This window comes from Falco peregrinus, chromosome W, assembly GCF_023634155.1.
Source record: "Falco peregrinus isolate bFalPer1 chromosome W, bFalPer1.pri, whole genome shotgun sequence".
In the NCBI taxonomy this organism is placed as follows: domain Eukaryota; kingdom Metazoa; phylum Chordata; class Aves; order Falconiformes; family Falconidae; genus Falco; species Falco peregrinus.
Genome location: NC_073743.1, coordinates 11,514,730 through 11,528,869, shown reverse-complemented (window position 1 = coordinate 11,528,869; position 14,140 = coordinate 11,514,730). Strand labels below are relative to the sequence as shown.

Here is a 14,140-nt window from a genome sequence, read left to right as displayed (position 1 = left end):
CAAGAGAAGACATTTGGGAAGCAGAACTAGATAATTCACCATTTGCACTTTTTTCTTCCATTCTTGACCTGTGGGTGTGATTTTTAGTATTATAATGAAGGTAGTTCACTTCAGGACACCTTGAAAGTAAGTTTTGTTGCCAAGTTGGACGGCTGGATATCGGCCTTGCCAAGCTGTCCAATAACTCATCCTATACACAATAGAACCTAGGTGCTCTGGTTATGGTCTAGAGAATAAGGACTGAGGTTATTATGGTCTATAGAATAGGGACTTCAAGTAACACAATCTCAGATAACAAGCAGCATAGCTAACATGGAGATTAACTCTTTAAAATCAAGATATTTCTATAGCTGTTTCACAAAATATAGAAAGATTTGGTAAAACTTTAAGGTAATCTGCAACAGGTGGACTAGAACACCTTGGTCGTTTCCACAATCAGATTTATACACGATTACATGAATATTCATTTGTTAACTTCCAACCCTCTAACAATGATTCGATGGACATCTACAAAGTCCAATCAGGGTCCTCTAGTGACATGTCCTTCAGATCTGGTCTGCTAGAATATACTCAGTGGAGGTTTTGTATACAATCATGTAATAAATCATCCTCATCAGTCTTAGGTAGCAATGTAGCAGGATTTAAGGTGGAAACAGCTAATCCACATTTGGCACCATCCAGCTATTCCAAGGAAACCTCAGAGTTCCCTTTTTGTCTGTGGGGGAGCTATCTGGCTAATAGCTTCTTTTTGTTCAATTCCCAACCTCCTTTGTCCCTTTGAAATTTCAAATCCAAGGTAAATCACTGTTTGTTTTACTAATTGTGCCTTTGTTTGAGGCATTCTATAAACTGCAAGTCCTAGGAAATTCAACAAACTTAAGGTTGTTTCTTGACACTGTTGTTCAGTTCGAGCTCCTAAGAGCAGATCATCCACATATTGTAACAAAGTAACTGGGGGATTCTCACCTTGCCAGTCTTCTAATTCTTTAGCTAAGACATTACCAAATAAGGTTGGACTAGTCTTGGATCCTTGAGACAACACAGTCCAGCATAACTGCATATTCCTTCCAGTAGTCTGACTTTCTCATTCAAAGGTAAACAACTTTTGGCTCTTAGTTTCCAATGGGATACAGAAGCCTTTTCAGAGACATTAGACAACAACATATATGGATTAGGAACCACTGGGTTGATACGAAGCTACTTTTTTGTTTGACTATGTCTGTAAAGTATTAAGCTGATGCTTGCAAAATATTTGTGCTTGCCTAATCTACAAGGTGTGTGTAAGCCAGTCAGAAGACACCAAGAAGATAAAGAAGAAACAAACTAGTACTAACCAGCTTTGTAGTTTGGATTGCTGCCAAGAACAAATGCGCATGAGCAATGGAGGATGGTTCAAAAGTTCATAAAGAGGAAGACGTCAAGCCTTCATCAAAAAGACCCCCCCAGACAACCACCAGGAAGTAGTGTGCAAGCGCCAAGAAGGCATTCTCTTATTTTGAATAAAATACCGCTCACTCTCGAATAGTTAATGAATATGTATAAGTGTATAAAGCAGAAGTCAGTAAAGAGACCAAGCCCCCCCTGCCCTGCCCCGCATGCCCAGCACTGAATAAACAAATACCTGCTTAGTAGTCATCTGACTATTGAGTTCTTTGTTTGCGAGATTTCTCGGCTTCAGAGTGTACATCTACAACAATTTGGTTGATTCTGCGTAAATCTTGAATCAGTCTGTATTCCTGCAAACAAGGCTTCTTCTTCAGCTCTACCTTACCTGGAGCTACGTTCTTCGCTCTTCATGGTTGTTGAGTGGACCATACTGATACAAAGATTAACCTTATCAGCCTTCTCTAACAGAATGGGATCCAGTGTCATCTGCCGATGAAATGAATTGCAAATAAAAGGCAGAGAAATCAGCAGGGGAAAAAATTAAAACAATTTGAAAAACCTAGCTGTATTTGCAATAAAAAAAAATGGCATCTACACAAAATGTAATAATTAAAGCAGTGCCTCTACCTAGAAAGATTATTGTACAAGATAGCCATCAACTCATGGAAATTATGAAAACACCTGCCAGTAAGAAGATTATTTATAAAAATTTAAAGCCATAATAAGGTATTGCCATCTGGCCTGGTCTGGGAAACACCTGCCAGAAAATTTCAGCCACTGTTTTTCATGCCTTAACTTCTGAGCTAGTAAGTACTTCCTAGAAAACAGCACAATTTTGTTTTAATTATGGATTGTATCTTCCTTAGCATGCTACACTCACAAAACACAGAGGCAAGTGAATTCCTGCTTAGCTTACTCCACAGGAACCACTCCTCTTATCCAAATAAGAACCTGAGAAAAAGAAGGGTGAGGTGCAGGAATCAGTCCAAATTTAAGAAACAAATAGAGGTAAGGTGTCAGCAGCATGGGGCTTGACTGGAAACTGTTTCCCTCAGGCTAAGCTGTGATCAAACTCCCTGGCATACGGCCTGAGCTGGACTGTGCTGGAAGCCTTGGAATATAGATCCGTGTTCAGGGTTCCCAGGGGAGCATGATTTAGGAAATTCTTGTGAAAGGAGGCCAGGGAAACATCCCTAGGGAAGCTAGGGGTGACAGAACAGTGTGCTATGTTAAGGAGGCAGTTGTCTTAAGGAGGCTAAGATGGTATTTGCCCTATATATGGAAGACAGCAAGAAAAGCAGAGTCTCTTCATTGGGAGCAGCACATCTCAGAAACACTGCCAAATGTGAGATACCCAGATCCAAAGCTACCCCTTTTTCCTGAATCTATAGCATTATGTTTTCTCACCTCTTCCCTCCTAGTAACAGGATGCAATCTTAAGTTTTGTGACAGCTAGCTTGTTTCTAGAAAGCTGGCCCAAAACTAGCAAGCCCTAGATGCCTCTTACTTTTCTGCTTCTCATATCCATTAGTACCTATTTTACTCCTGCTAATGGAAAACACAGCCATCACAATTCTCTGTCCTAGACAATGAAAAGTTGTCTACAGACCCTCAACACTTGTCCTACTACGTGTTTCACAATATTTGGAGACCAAAAAAGTAGACCCTATGCTTTTAAATGATGGCCATCCTTGGCCTAGTTATACTGGTTTATTTGGTTTTTTTTTGTCATGGGGTTAACTTACTAGTTCTGTCATTCAGGATAACTGACTTACCTTTTTACTTATGCACTATTCTAATGTGTCCAGGCACCCCCATTACATGCTCAATGCTCAGTATAAGCAGAGCACACCAGACCATACCTGTGTTAGCTCCCTTTCAGCTAGCATCACCAAAAGGATTCTAAGCAGAATGGGAAAGAGAATTATAAATTAATTGTAGAGAGCTTTGTGGCAGGTGCTGCAGGCTGCGATGCCCGTGAAGGACCTTGAAGGCTAAAGAAGAAAGATCCAGAAAAGGAACGAGACTTTTTTCCTCCCCCCCCCCCCCCCCCCTTCCACCCCTGATGCATTGACTGTATTTTCGGGGAGGGTGAAAGGGGGTCCAGGGGATCTGTGGCAGGAATGCAAGTGAGAAGTGGTTAAGTGATGGGTTTTGGGAGTCGCTATGGCATGTTCAGTATTTTGTCAAACAAATCAACTTTGAGAGTGGCAGCCTGTGCAATACGAGGCTGTTAAAGAGTTAAGCAAAGCAGTGCGGGAAGGGAGGATTCATATTACATTTGCTATGTCCCTTCTTGAAGTGATGGCAGAGCCTTATACACTCACACTGCATGATTGGAAGTCATTGCTTTGTATGGTACTAACTGATACAGTATATGATGTGGTTATCTGATTTTTGTGAGCTATGTGTAGTGGCCTTGACTGAAAACCTTAATCGGGGAATTGCTGTTAACTAGGAGCACTTGGCTGGAGAAAATAATTGTGCTGATTCTGTGACTCAGGCAAGGTAACCCAGGGACAACTATTTGCAAATGAAGGACATGGCTATTAAGGCAGTCCAGATATGGGAGTCTCGCCACAGTCTTGCAGGGTCCTAAAGAGTCATATACTAACTTTATTGATCGGCTTCAGAATATTTTGCAACAACAGGTCGAGCATGAGGAAGCTCGAGGGTTGCTTTTAAAACAACTAGCTATGATAATGCCAAGGAAAATTGTAAACAGGCAACTTTCACAATCGCAACCCCGACATGTTTCAAATGATTATAATGCAGAACTCACAGCAGACTGTAACTCTCAGGCTGAGTTCTGGAATGCAGCATAACACATTTTTTTTGTTTCTCTAGTCTCTTCTGTAAGAATAGTACACGTTCTTAACTTGCTTAGTAAATTAGGCTGCTAGCTTGCTAAAGAAAGTAATACTACGAAAGCTATTTTTTTTTTTCTTTCCTGGCTTATTAACAGATGTTGATTCTGTCAGTCATATCTTGCTACAGAACCGAGTTGCTACTGATTTTTATTATTAGTACAGGGACACGACTGTGAAGACTTTGATAGGATGTGTTATGTGAATCTGAGTGACCACTCTGAATTAAGTCACAAAAGTATACAAAACTTAAAAGCCTTAAACAAAGATCTGCAGCAGAGCCAGGGGCGGGATGCCTTTGGTCTCTTCTCACGGCTGGGAAACTTTGGGCCGTGGCTCAAAAGTACTGCAGGATTTATTATAATTGCCTTAACCACCTTATTGATGTTTGCCTTATATCCCCCATGACTTTTTTCCTGTATTCAGCATTTAGTTGATCATAACATAAATCAGGTCATGGTCACCCAGCTACACATAACCTTTGCCTTGTCGCAATTAACAGGCAAAAAAGAGGAGGATAGAGAATGTCTGAAGAGAGATATAGGAGAGGAAGATGGAGAATGTCTGACCTAAGAAGAGATGAGAGAACAGCTAGGTATTGTGAAGGAGAGTAGGAAAGATGAACATGGTTATTTAGTGATAAATAGGTGTCTGCATGCTTGTAGTGATATATAGCTATGTAACTGCATGAATGATTTCTGCCCTGAGCCTGGTGGTGCATGCAGCTGCGGTTTGTGTCCGAGCTCAGAGATGTAAATAGGGGCTTCTCTGTTACAGTAAAGTGTCTCTGGTTGCACAAGAAAAAAAAAAAAAAAAAGGTGATTAAGCTGTAAATACTGTATACTATTATTTTTCGGGGTTTTTTTAAGCAACTTTTTTATTTCCCTGTTTGTGTATAGTTATAGTTATATATATATTTTTAAAAAAACCAACAAAATAAAACAACACAAAGCAACCAGAACATTTTGAGAAACTTTTATAATTAACTTCTACATTTAATTCCAGCAACAATCTAAAGGTTCAGCTGTTTGTTTAGTTCTAAGTTTTCATTGTATGCTTTCAGGTTCTTTGAAAAGCAGCAATAGCTGAGCAATTATTTCAAGTAAAACTTTCTTCTACAAAATTTCCACTTCCATGCTTTAGAATGGAGGCACAGTGGAACACTCACCCAAGTGCAAGATTTCAAGAGCTTTTAAGTAGGTTTTATCTTTTTTTTTAATATAAGAAAATGTTTCTTAACAGCTTATATATAGAATTTACAAGTTAAACACAATTTCTCATGCTCATTTATTTGCTTAGAAGTTTCTGATAAAATATTTTCATAAAATTTCCATAGCTTATTGCATGTTCTTATAAAAAATCATAAACCTCTGTATGAAATGCGCTGATAACAGAAGTTTTACATTTTGTGAACCTGATTGAAATGTACAAATGCACACATAAAATAAGGCTGAAATTGGTAATTAAGTGATGAGGGAAAAAAAGAAAAAAAATGAAAAGTCCATAACATGTTAAAGCAACCTTTTGAAAAAAAAAACCAAAACAAAAAGGGGGAATTGTAGGGAACAGAGACAGTGGTTTGTTTTGACACTGATAATGTGCATCTGTGGCCTTGCTTTGACTATATGCAGCTGAGATCCTGCAGCAAAGAGGTAAATAACTTTGAGGGAGTATGAGAAGAAACCAGGATGAGACAGAAAGGAGGAATGTGATCTCACCTCTAGAAGATAACGAAACAGCATGAACAGCAGAGTAGCCTTTACTGAACAGCGCTAAGGAATGTGCTGTATGAACCTTTCAGACCATCCGGAGTCAATTCACAGTCAGTTACAAAAATTGAAGGGCATGTCAAAGGACTTACAGCATGAACTATCGGGAGATTGGTTGCGGAATCTTTTTAAGTCATGGGGAATCACCGGATGGTTGCAGGAGCTTACAATACGTGGAGGAATGTTGTTATTGGTAATTGTAGTTAATTGATGACTATTCCCTGTATGTTGAATTGTATAAGATCTATGATTCAAAAGCAGTTTAACCTGTATGTGGTTTCTGTTAAAAATAAAGAAGGGGGAATTGTAGAGAGCTTTGTGGCAGGTACTGGAGGCCGCGATGCCTGTGAAGGACCTTGAAGGCTAAAGAAGAAAGAAAGTAGGATAAACTTGGCAGAATGCCTGGAAGAAAAACGGGGATATGAAGCGAGGCTGGAGTGGATGTGCAATGCCACGTCGGCAGCTGGCTGAGAACATGAAACTCGCAGAGATAAGAAAGAAGAGAGAAAAAATATGCAACAAGTTCAGTGTGTTTGTAACTTAGTAATTAACCAATTATATGTAGCCAAGAAGTGTGTGAACAGTATTGATTAACCAATGATATTTTAGTACGTTGTGCGTGAACAACAAACGAGGATATATATGCGTGGGTTTTGGACTAATAAAGGGTCTTCTGGTCAAATTCAGGAGTCCGTGCCTCAATCTCCTCAATTAATCTGCACATTGACTGAAAATCTTGGGGAATTATAGCCTCTTTTTCTACCTTCATCCAAAACCCCACATGTATGAAGTACAACCACATTCACAGGTACCTGGAGGTGCATCTTAGAGACCTTTACACATGGTGGCTTTAACACTCCTCTCCAACTGCAGCACTATTTCTAGATGACCTCTGCAATAGCAGTGTTTAGTGAGGGCACAGGTGAAGCCCCAGGTGACCATTTCATAATTGTTCAGACCAGACATTTGTCACAATATTGTTGCTTGGAGTGTGCTCTGGGCATGGAGAGCACCCAGTCACACAAGAGGTCCTAAAGAAACCTGTTATCCAATTAGATGGTCTTACATGCCAGTGTCTGTGACTTGATATATCTCAGCTATCAACACAAATTATTGGATTTCTGGCACAGTTTAATGCTGCAGATTAAAGTAGATTCTTCATGTATAGGGTGTAATCAGAAGTCCATGAAGCTTGCAGCTCAAGGTAAAAAACCACCACAGTTCTTGGGCCCTTGAAACTCAAATCTATGGACTAGGGAGAACAACGCTACTTGCACTCTTCCAAAATTATTTAATGTCTTTCATTCTCACCAACGACTTATACTCCTGACCTCCTTGGGTTCCTGTGACTAACTTTCTGACTACATGTGATCAGCTAGCTCCTGCTCTCTGAAAGTCAGGCAATTAAGCTGCTGCTTATCCTTACTAAAAAATTCTTAACTGAAAAAGAAAAAAAGGTGCCTGAATTACTTACTAGTTACGTTCTTTCACCACCTATCTATGGAATTTGGGCCAGAATGGGAAAACTGCTTAATATGAGCAGAGTCAGAGATGAAAGCTGTGGTTCGCATATGCAAGGAGAAGACACGAAAGGCCAAAGCTCAATTAGAGTTGAAATTGGCCAGTGTTGTGTCAGATAACAAGAAGGGCTTTTTAAAGTACATTAATAGCAAGAGGAGTTCTAAAGAAAACATTGGACCGATACTTGTTGAAGATGGTCATCTGACTAATAGGGATGAAGAAAGAAGTGGAGGCATTCAATGCAGTTTTTGCCTCAGTCTTTAATAATACTGATAGACCTTGGGCTGCCCAGTCCCCTGAGTCGGAGAACCACGAGTGTGGGAACAGTGCCTTTCCACTTGTGGACACTGAAATTGTAAGGGACCAGCTGTATCAGCTGAATGTTCACAAGTCCATGGGGCCTGATGGGATTCATCCCAGAGTTCTGAAGGAGCTAGCGGATGTTATGGCAGGACCCCTCTCGATCATCTACCAAAGGTCTTGTGAGTCTGGGGAGGTCCCTGCTGACTGGAAGCTAGCCAATGTTATTCCACTTTGCAGGAAGGGCGTGAGGGAGGACCCAGGGAACTACAGACCTGTTAGTCTAACCTCAGTACCTGGAAGAATTATGAAGATCATACTGAGTACTACTGAAAGGCATTTAAGGAATAATGCAATCATCAGGCACAATCAATGTGAGTTCACAAAGGGAAAGTCCTGTATCCAGTGATAGGACACATGGGAATGGTTCAAAGCTGTGCCAGGGGAGGTTTAGACTTGACATTAGGAAGCATTTCTTTACTGTGAGAGGATGGTCAGACACCGGAACAGGCTTCTTAGAGAGATGGTCGATGCCCCAAGCCTGTCAGTGTTTCAGAGGCATTTGAACAACGCCCTTAATAATATGCTTTAAGTTTTGGTCAGCCGTGAATTGGTTAGGCAGTTGGACTAGATGATCATTGTACGGCCCTTCCAACTGAACTATTCTATGCTGTTCTACAAACATAACATTTGACTTTTAACAAATTTCCTTAAAATTGCATATTCATGAACAATGTTATTTATACCTAGTTGCCTGCTTGAAATTAAGAAAAAAAGACATAAATGCCTCACCTCAGTTCATGCTGTCTTAGAGGTTTCTTTCGGTCTGCTGCGTATAAGACTGGCCCTCTTTTGTCCACAAGTTCCTTCTCCAAATCTCACTGATTTCTTTATTACCTGGTTTACAAGACTACTTGGATCTGCAGCTTCTGGGAGAGCTCCTCCCAGAGGAGAAGCCCAAAGACCACAGGGTGAGAGCACTATCATTTTTTCTAAGCTACACCAGTGATCTAGTCATTGCTTTGTAAATATTGATATACATATAATGTGAAGAGGAATACAGAACATTAATGCTCTTAAAGCTAATGCCCTTGCTTGTGGCATACTGATAGTGAGGAGTTGGCAAACAATTACAGGAATGGACACATCCTCTTAAGATAATATGCAAAATATATGAAAGGTCTAGACAGCCAGCTGTTTATACAACATGACCTGTACTGGTGGTATAGAGATTATACCAACTATCTTTTGGCCCAGAGAATGTGGAAGGGAATTCAAACCTTTACGGGTTATCTGAAAAGGGCCTTCTTATATTTTTATCTGTATTTATTCTATTAGAACATACAAGCTCAGAAAAACATGGCAAAATAAAAAGGTTTTCTTTGCATTTGTAACACGGATATGACCCAGCACTAAAAATACTGTAGAAGTAGCAACTACACAGATACAACATTGAAGTTTTGTGCTTAATATACTACTTTATCTTCTAAGCATGGCAGTCCTCAGCAGCTATGGTAATCCAAAATAAATGGTAACATACATCATCCATGAGGTATGGTTTAACTTGTGCATCCAATTTTCCAGTGTAAAAAAGGACACTCCTTTTCATCCCTCTTCACAAATATAGGATCCCACATGCATTATCTAATTTTAGCCATCCTTGTACCAGTTGAAATGTTTTGTCATGTGCACTCCTGCACCTACTCACACACCTCATATACCCAGCCAAATTCACTGCGAGTCTATGTTCCAGTTCCATGAATGCCATTTAGGTTGCTCTCACACAGCAGAGGAACAAAACAGGTGGAAGCTCTTTGCAGACATGAGTCCTCTCTCTGGTCTTGAGTTCACTTGGACTTCAGCATTTCACCAAGGAAGACACACACCTACAGGAAATCAGAATCCAACTCTTTTTGCAAGACACGGATTTATTTTGTGCTTGCCCATAAGCCTACTTGATTCACTTATGCTTGTTTTTCCTGCTTTATACATTCCCTGTTCTCTTGCTCATCTTTGTGTAATGTATGCAATATAAATCAGTTGAGGAAGGGAACTGGTCTCCACACTGAGTAGCAGCAGAATGGTAAGGGAAAAGTAGTGCTAGTTTAGGACAAACACATCTTTTTGACTCTCTCTGCATGATCCTCTAGCAACACAAAGCCAAATAATTTCCAGATCAACAACCAACACGCTTGTGTCACTGCTTCATCATATTTTTTGGCCTTTTTCTGACATGGTGGGGCATAATAGAAGGAGACATTTCACTTACAGCTGGCCTCTGCTGTGAAACGGGGATCTACTTTTCACTCTCTCCTAAGCCTGGGGACACTAGCTGGAGACTTTAATTCAGTGGTATAATACATTTACATGTATAACTGTGGACCTAGGGTTTCATTATTGATGTAATTCAGGGAAGATGTTCAGCTACCACTCTACCCCTGGCAAAATTTGGGTACTGAGTCATTTGGACACAATGCAAGGTAGGCAGATGAGATGCTGTGGTCTGCACCGTTAGCTAGAGCGTGCCTTAATCATGCTAGCCCAATACATTCAGAAGGTTTTCCTGATAGATTAGGTACAATGCACAGTGCAGGCTTGACGGTATGGAATTACTGCAAGGAAGTTACCATGAACTGGGAAAGCTACAGTACAGGCAGCATGGATGGGGAAAAGCAGAGAGAAAACTGGGAAATAATATATTGTGGGAATTCACCTTGAGGGGGAGAATTAGAGAAAAATTGGGTCCTAACAGAAGCGTAGTATTACAGAAAGCTTTTTAGGGTAAAATATAGCTATCATCTTCAGGATGGTTGGCATGCATGGAATCTACATCGCCACAGTTCCCTAAGCAACACATCCTGCCAGCTCAGCACATGTTGATAGAAGTGATGGAGGATGGAGCGGAGTGGAGACCCTGTGGCCATGCTCTGTCGTGCTCCCTGCAGGAATGGGAACTTGATGGCACCACACAGCTGATAAGCTGCATACCAGTTGTCACATGAAGAATCCATGACGTGTCCATGGCTGAGCCAACCATTGTGGTGAAATGACTTTTCTCAGATGAAATAATCTCATTGTAATACTACGCACACCTCCATCTCAAAGTTACCTGTCTCCAAAGTACAACTACACCTCACTGGGCACACAATACCAGTTAGCAACAACAACATGTATGACTAGAGTCACTCAAGCTCCACCTAAATGTTATGGAAATGGACTAGTCCTGGACTGAAATAAGTCCAGGGCAGTGGGAACTGTTATCTAAACTCCTGGATTACCCAACTCTGATTTAGTGTTCACAATGCTAGGTCAATCTGACTCACTCTAAAGTTGTTATGAATGAAGTGACTTCTAATCAAGGGAGTCAGCCTTGGGGAGCATGAGAAACACAGAACAGTGCAAAGAACACCATTATCTAAGTTACACAGAAAGAAGCCTTCAAGTGAAGAAAGTTCTGGCTATGAAAGGAAACAGGATGATAAGGTGTTGCAATCCACTGACATCAACAGAAAATTAGTTGAAAATAGGACAAAGACAATAGTGGTAGTGGGACATCACGACCTCCAACTCAAATAGCCCCCCCCAAAGAGGGCAAAATGACACTTGAGGAGCATGTGTAGTTAGCAGAGAACTTCAGTAGTGCTGAGGATGTGTGCTAATTTGCATTAGAAGTGAGAAACTTGTAACCAGTCCTGTGTATGATGAATGAATATGCTATGTACTATGAAGTATAAAAAGCAGACAGGTGAGGGGAGAAGTTAGGGAAGACTCCATCGTAACTGATCAGTTGACAGGCTGAACCTGTCTTCTCCCTCATAGGGACACCTATTGGGTAAGAACTTTGACTTATACATGCAACTCATTCTAGCTGTCATTAGTAATTAAGGTTTTGGTTGTATATAGTTTGGTAGTGTATCATTTCAAGGTTGTTTTTGTAGACAGTCCCTATCACTGGCAATCACAAATCTTATCACGATTTTATAATAAAGAGTATTATTCTGTAAACTGTTAGTGTGAGTCGTTTGTGGGTGCTAACAGTTGCTGGCAGCGGGTAACACATTTAAACAAAGTGGGAAGACCTGCTGAGGAGTCCCCCTGATGCTGTTGGCATGTTTCCCTGAACAAGGCAGTCAAATTGCCCTCTGATCCAGTGGGACTGTTCAGTGAAGGGTCCCTGTAACAGGACACTGACAGACTGGTCGGGTACAAAGGTCTTGGCTTTTCCTGGGGTGCTAATAGACAGATCAAACACAAACACCTGGGGTTGAGAGGATCCCCCCCCTCCTTCATGTGACATATATATATATATATATATAATATTGTCAGTACATTTTTATATCAAACAACTCTAAAAGGGCTCTATTTTTCAGTAGACATAGATAAGGATGGGCTGCCTTCTGTATCCTGGAGTCTCTGGGTGCTGCCTGTGGTTTGTAGTCTTCTCCAGATCCAAAATCTACTGTGTTGTGATAGTTTGTAAATTCCTGAGGTAATGGAAACTCCTCTGTTGATGAATGAGTCCTGTGTCCAAACACATTCTCTTGCAGCTCAGTGATGTCGTTTCTAATGTCTGCCATCATCAGCAATAGGAAATCAAATGAACCTGGTGGGCCCTGCAGTCACAAGGCACGGTAATTAATAATAATCCACTTTGCTCTTACAGTTTTGGAACAGGTTGATATAATTACTCTTGAAGGGGTAACTCAGTAAAACACTGCTTCATATTGATTGCCAGAAATTAAAGGTATCTTTTGTAATCAACCTGTTCAGGAAACAATTTTCAAAAGGCAAATGTTTTTGCAGACAGAGCCTACATTTACAAGATGCTCAGCCCTTTTGCTACTTAACAATTCTTTTGATATATCTGCATTCTAAGAGCATCTCAACACCTCATGGGAACAGAGGAGCTAAATTTTGGTTCCTTGTGTTCCTTATTAAACTGATAGAAATTATGTTATTAGAATAACTAATTAATCAATAAGTTTTTATTAAATTAATAATTAAATAATCAAATAATCAAAATATTAAACAAATAATTAAATAATAGTTAAAAATATTTAGGGAATGTTGATATTTGGAAGGTATCTTTTCAGTATGGTAACCCCACTGCTGTCGATCACTTACTAAATACATTGGTAATTACAATGCAGAGAGTATCTGATTTGGAAAATCAGATAAAATTTCATTAAGTTTTATAAATTTTAGCTGACTTTACACAGTAAAGTACACTATTTAATACTGAGGACACCCTGCTGGACATACTCTTAAAAATACATTTCACCAATGAGAAAAGACCATAAGAAACAAAATTCTAGACAATTTGTAGTGGTTTAACCCTGGCTGGCAACCAAGCACCACACAGCCGCTTGCTCACTCCCCCCTCACCCAGAGGGATGGGGAGGAAAATCAGAAAGGAATGTAAAACTCAAGGGTTGAGGTAAGAACAATTTAATAGGTAAAGCAAAAGCCGTGCATGCAAGCAAAGCAAGGAATTCATTCACCCCTTCCCATGGGCAGGCAGGTGTTCAGCCATCCCCAGGGAAGCAGGGCTCCATCAAGAATAATGGTTACTTGGGAAGACAAATGCCATAATGCCAGATGTCCCCCCCCTTCTTTCTTCTCCCCCCAGTTTATATACTCAGCTTGATGTCATATGGTATGGAATATCCCTTTGGCTAGTTTGGGTCACCTGTCCTGGCTGCATCCCCTCCCAATTTCCTGTGCCCCTCCAGCCCTCTGGCTGGCAGGGCCCAAGAAACCAAAAAGTCCTTGATTTAGTATAAACATCACCCAGCAACAACTAAAAACATCAGTGTGGTTATCAACATTGTTCTCACATCGTAGCCAAAACACAGCACTGTACTAGCTACTAAGAAGAAAACTAACTCTATCCCAGCTGAAACCAGGACACAATTTCACCTGAAAACAGATTGTAACTATCCATCCTTCTCCTGTTTACTTGCTCAAAGCCTATAGCTCGCCAAGTTCCAGAGAGATACAAGAGGCAGGATTTTAAAAGGTTTTCAGGCATCAAACTCCTATTAGGAGCGCTGGCTGAACTGTACTAACTAGCACTCTGCATGGGATGTCATGCTACTGCCTTCTGAGCATGTCCCACCACTGTCATAGGGCAGAGGTATTCCATACCATGGGACTTCATGCTTGGTACATAAACTCATGGGGGTTGGCTGGGGCCTGCTGATTGTTGCTCGGGGACTGGCTGGGCATCAGTCAGCAGGTGGTGAGCCATTGTATTGTGTGTCACTAGTTTTCTTTTCTCCCTTCCCTTTGGATTTC

At 40.6% G+C, this 14,140-nt stretch overlaps 1 protein-coding gene across 1 annotated transcript in view; it reads right to left on the bottom strand.

The window, feature by feature from the left end:
• Positions 1-12,165: 12,165 nt before the first annotated feature.
• LOC129783042 (collagen and calcium-binding EGF domain-containing protein 1-like) overlaps positions 12,166-14,140 on the bottom strand; it is a 57,802-nt gene continuing 55,827 nt past the window's right edge. The window contains exon 13 of the mRNA XM_055792706.1: positions 12,166-12,456. Within this exon, the coding sequence (XP_055648681.1) occupies positions 12,166-12,456 (291 nt within the window). The remainder of the gene's footprint in view (positions 12,457-14,140) is intronic.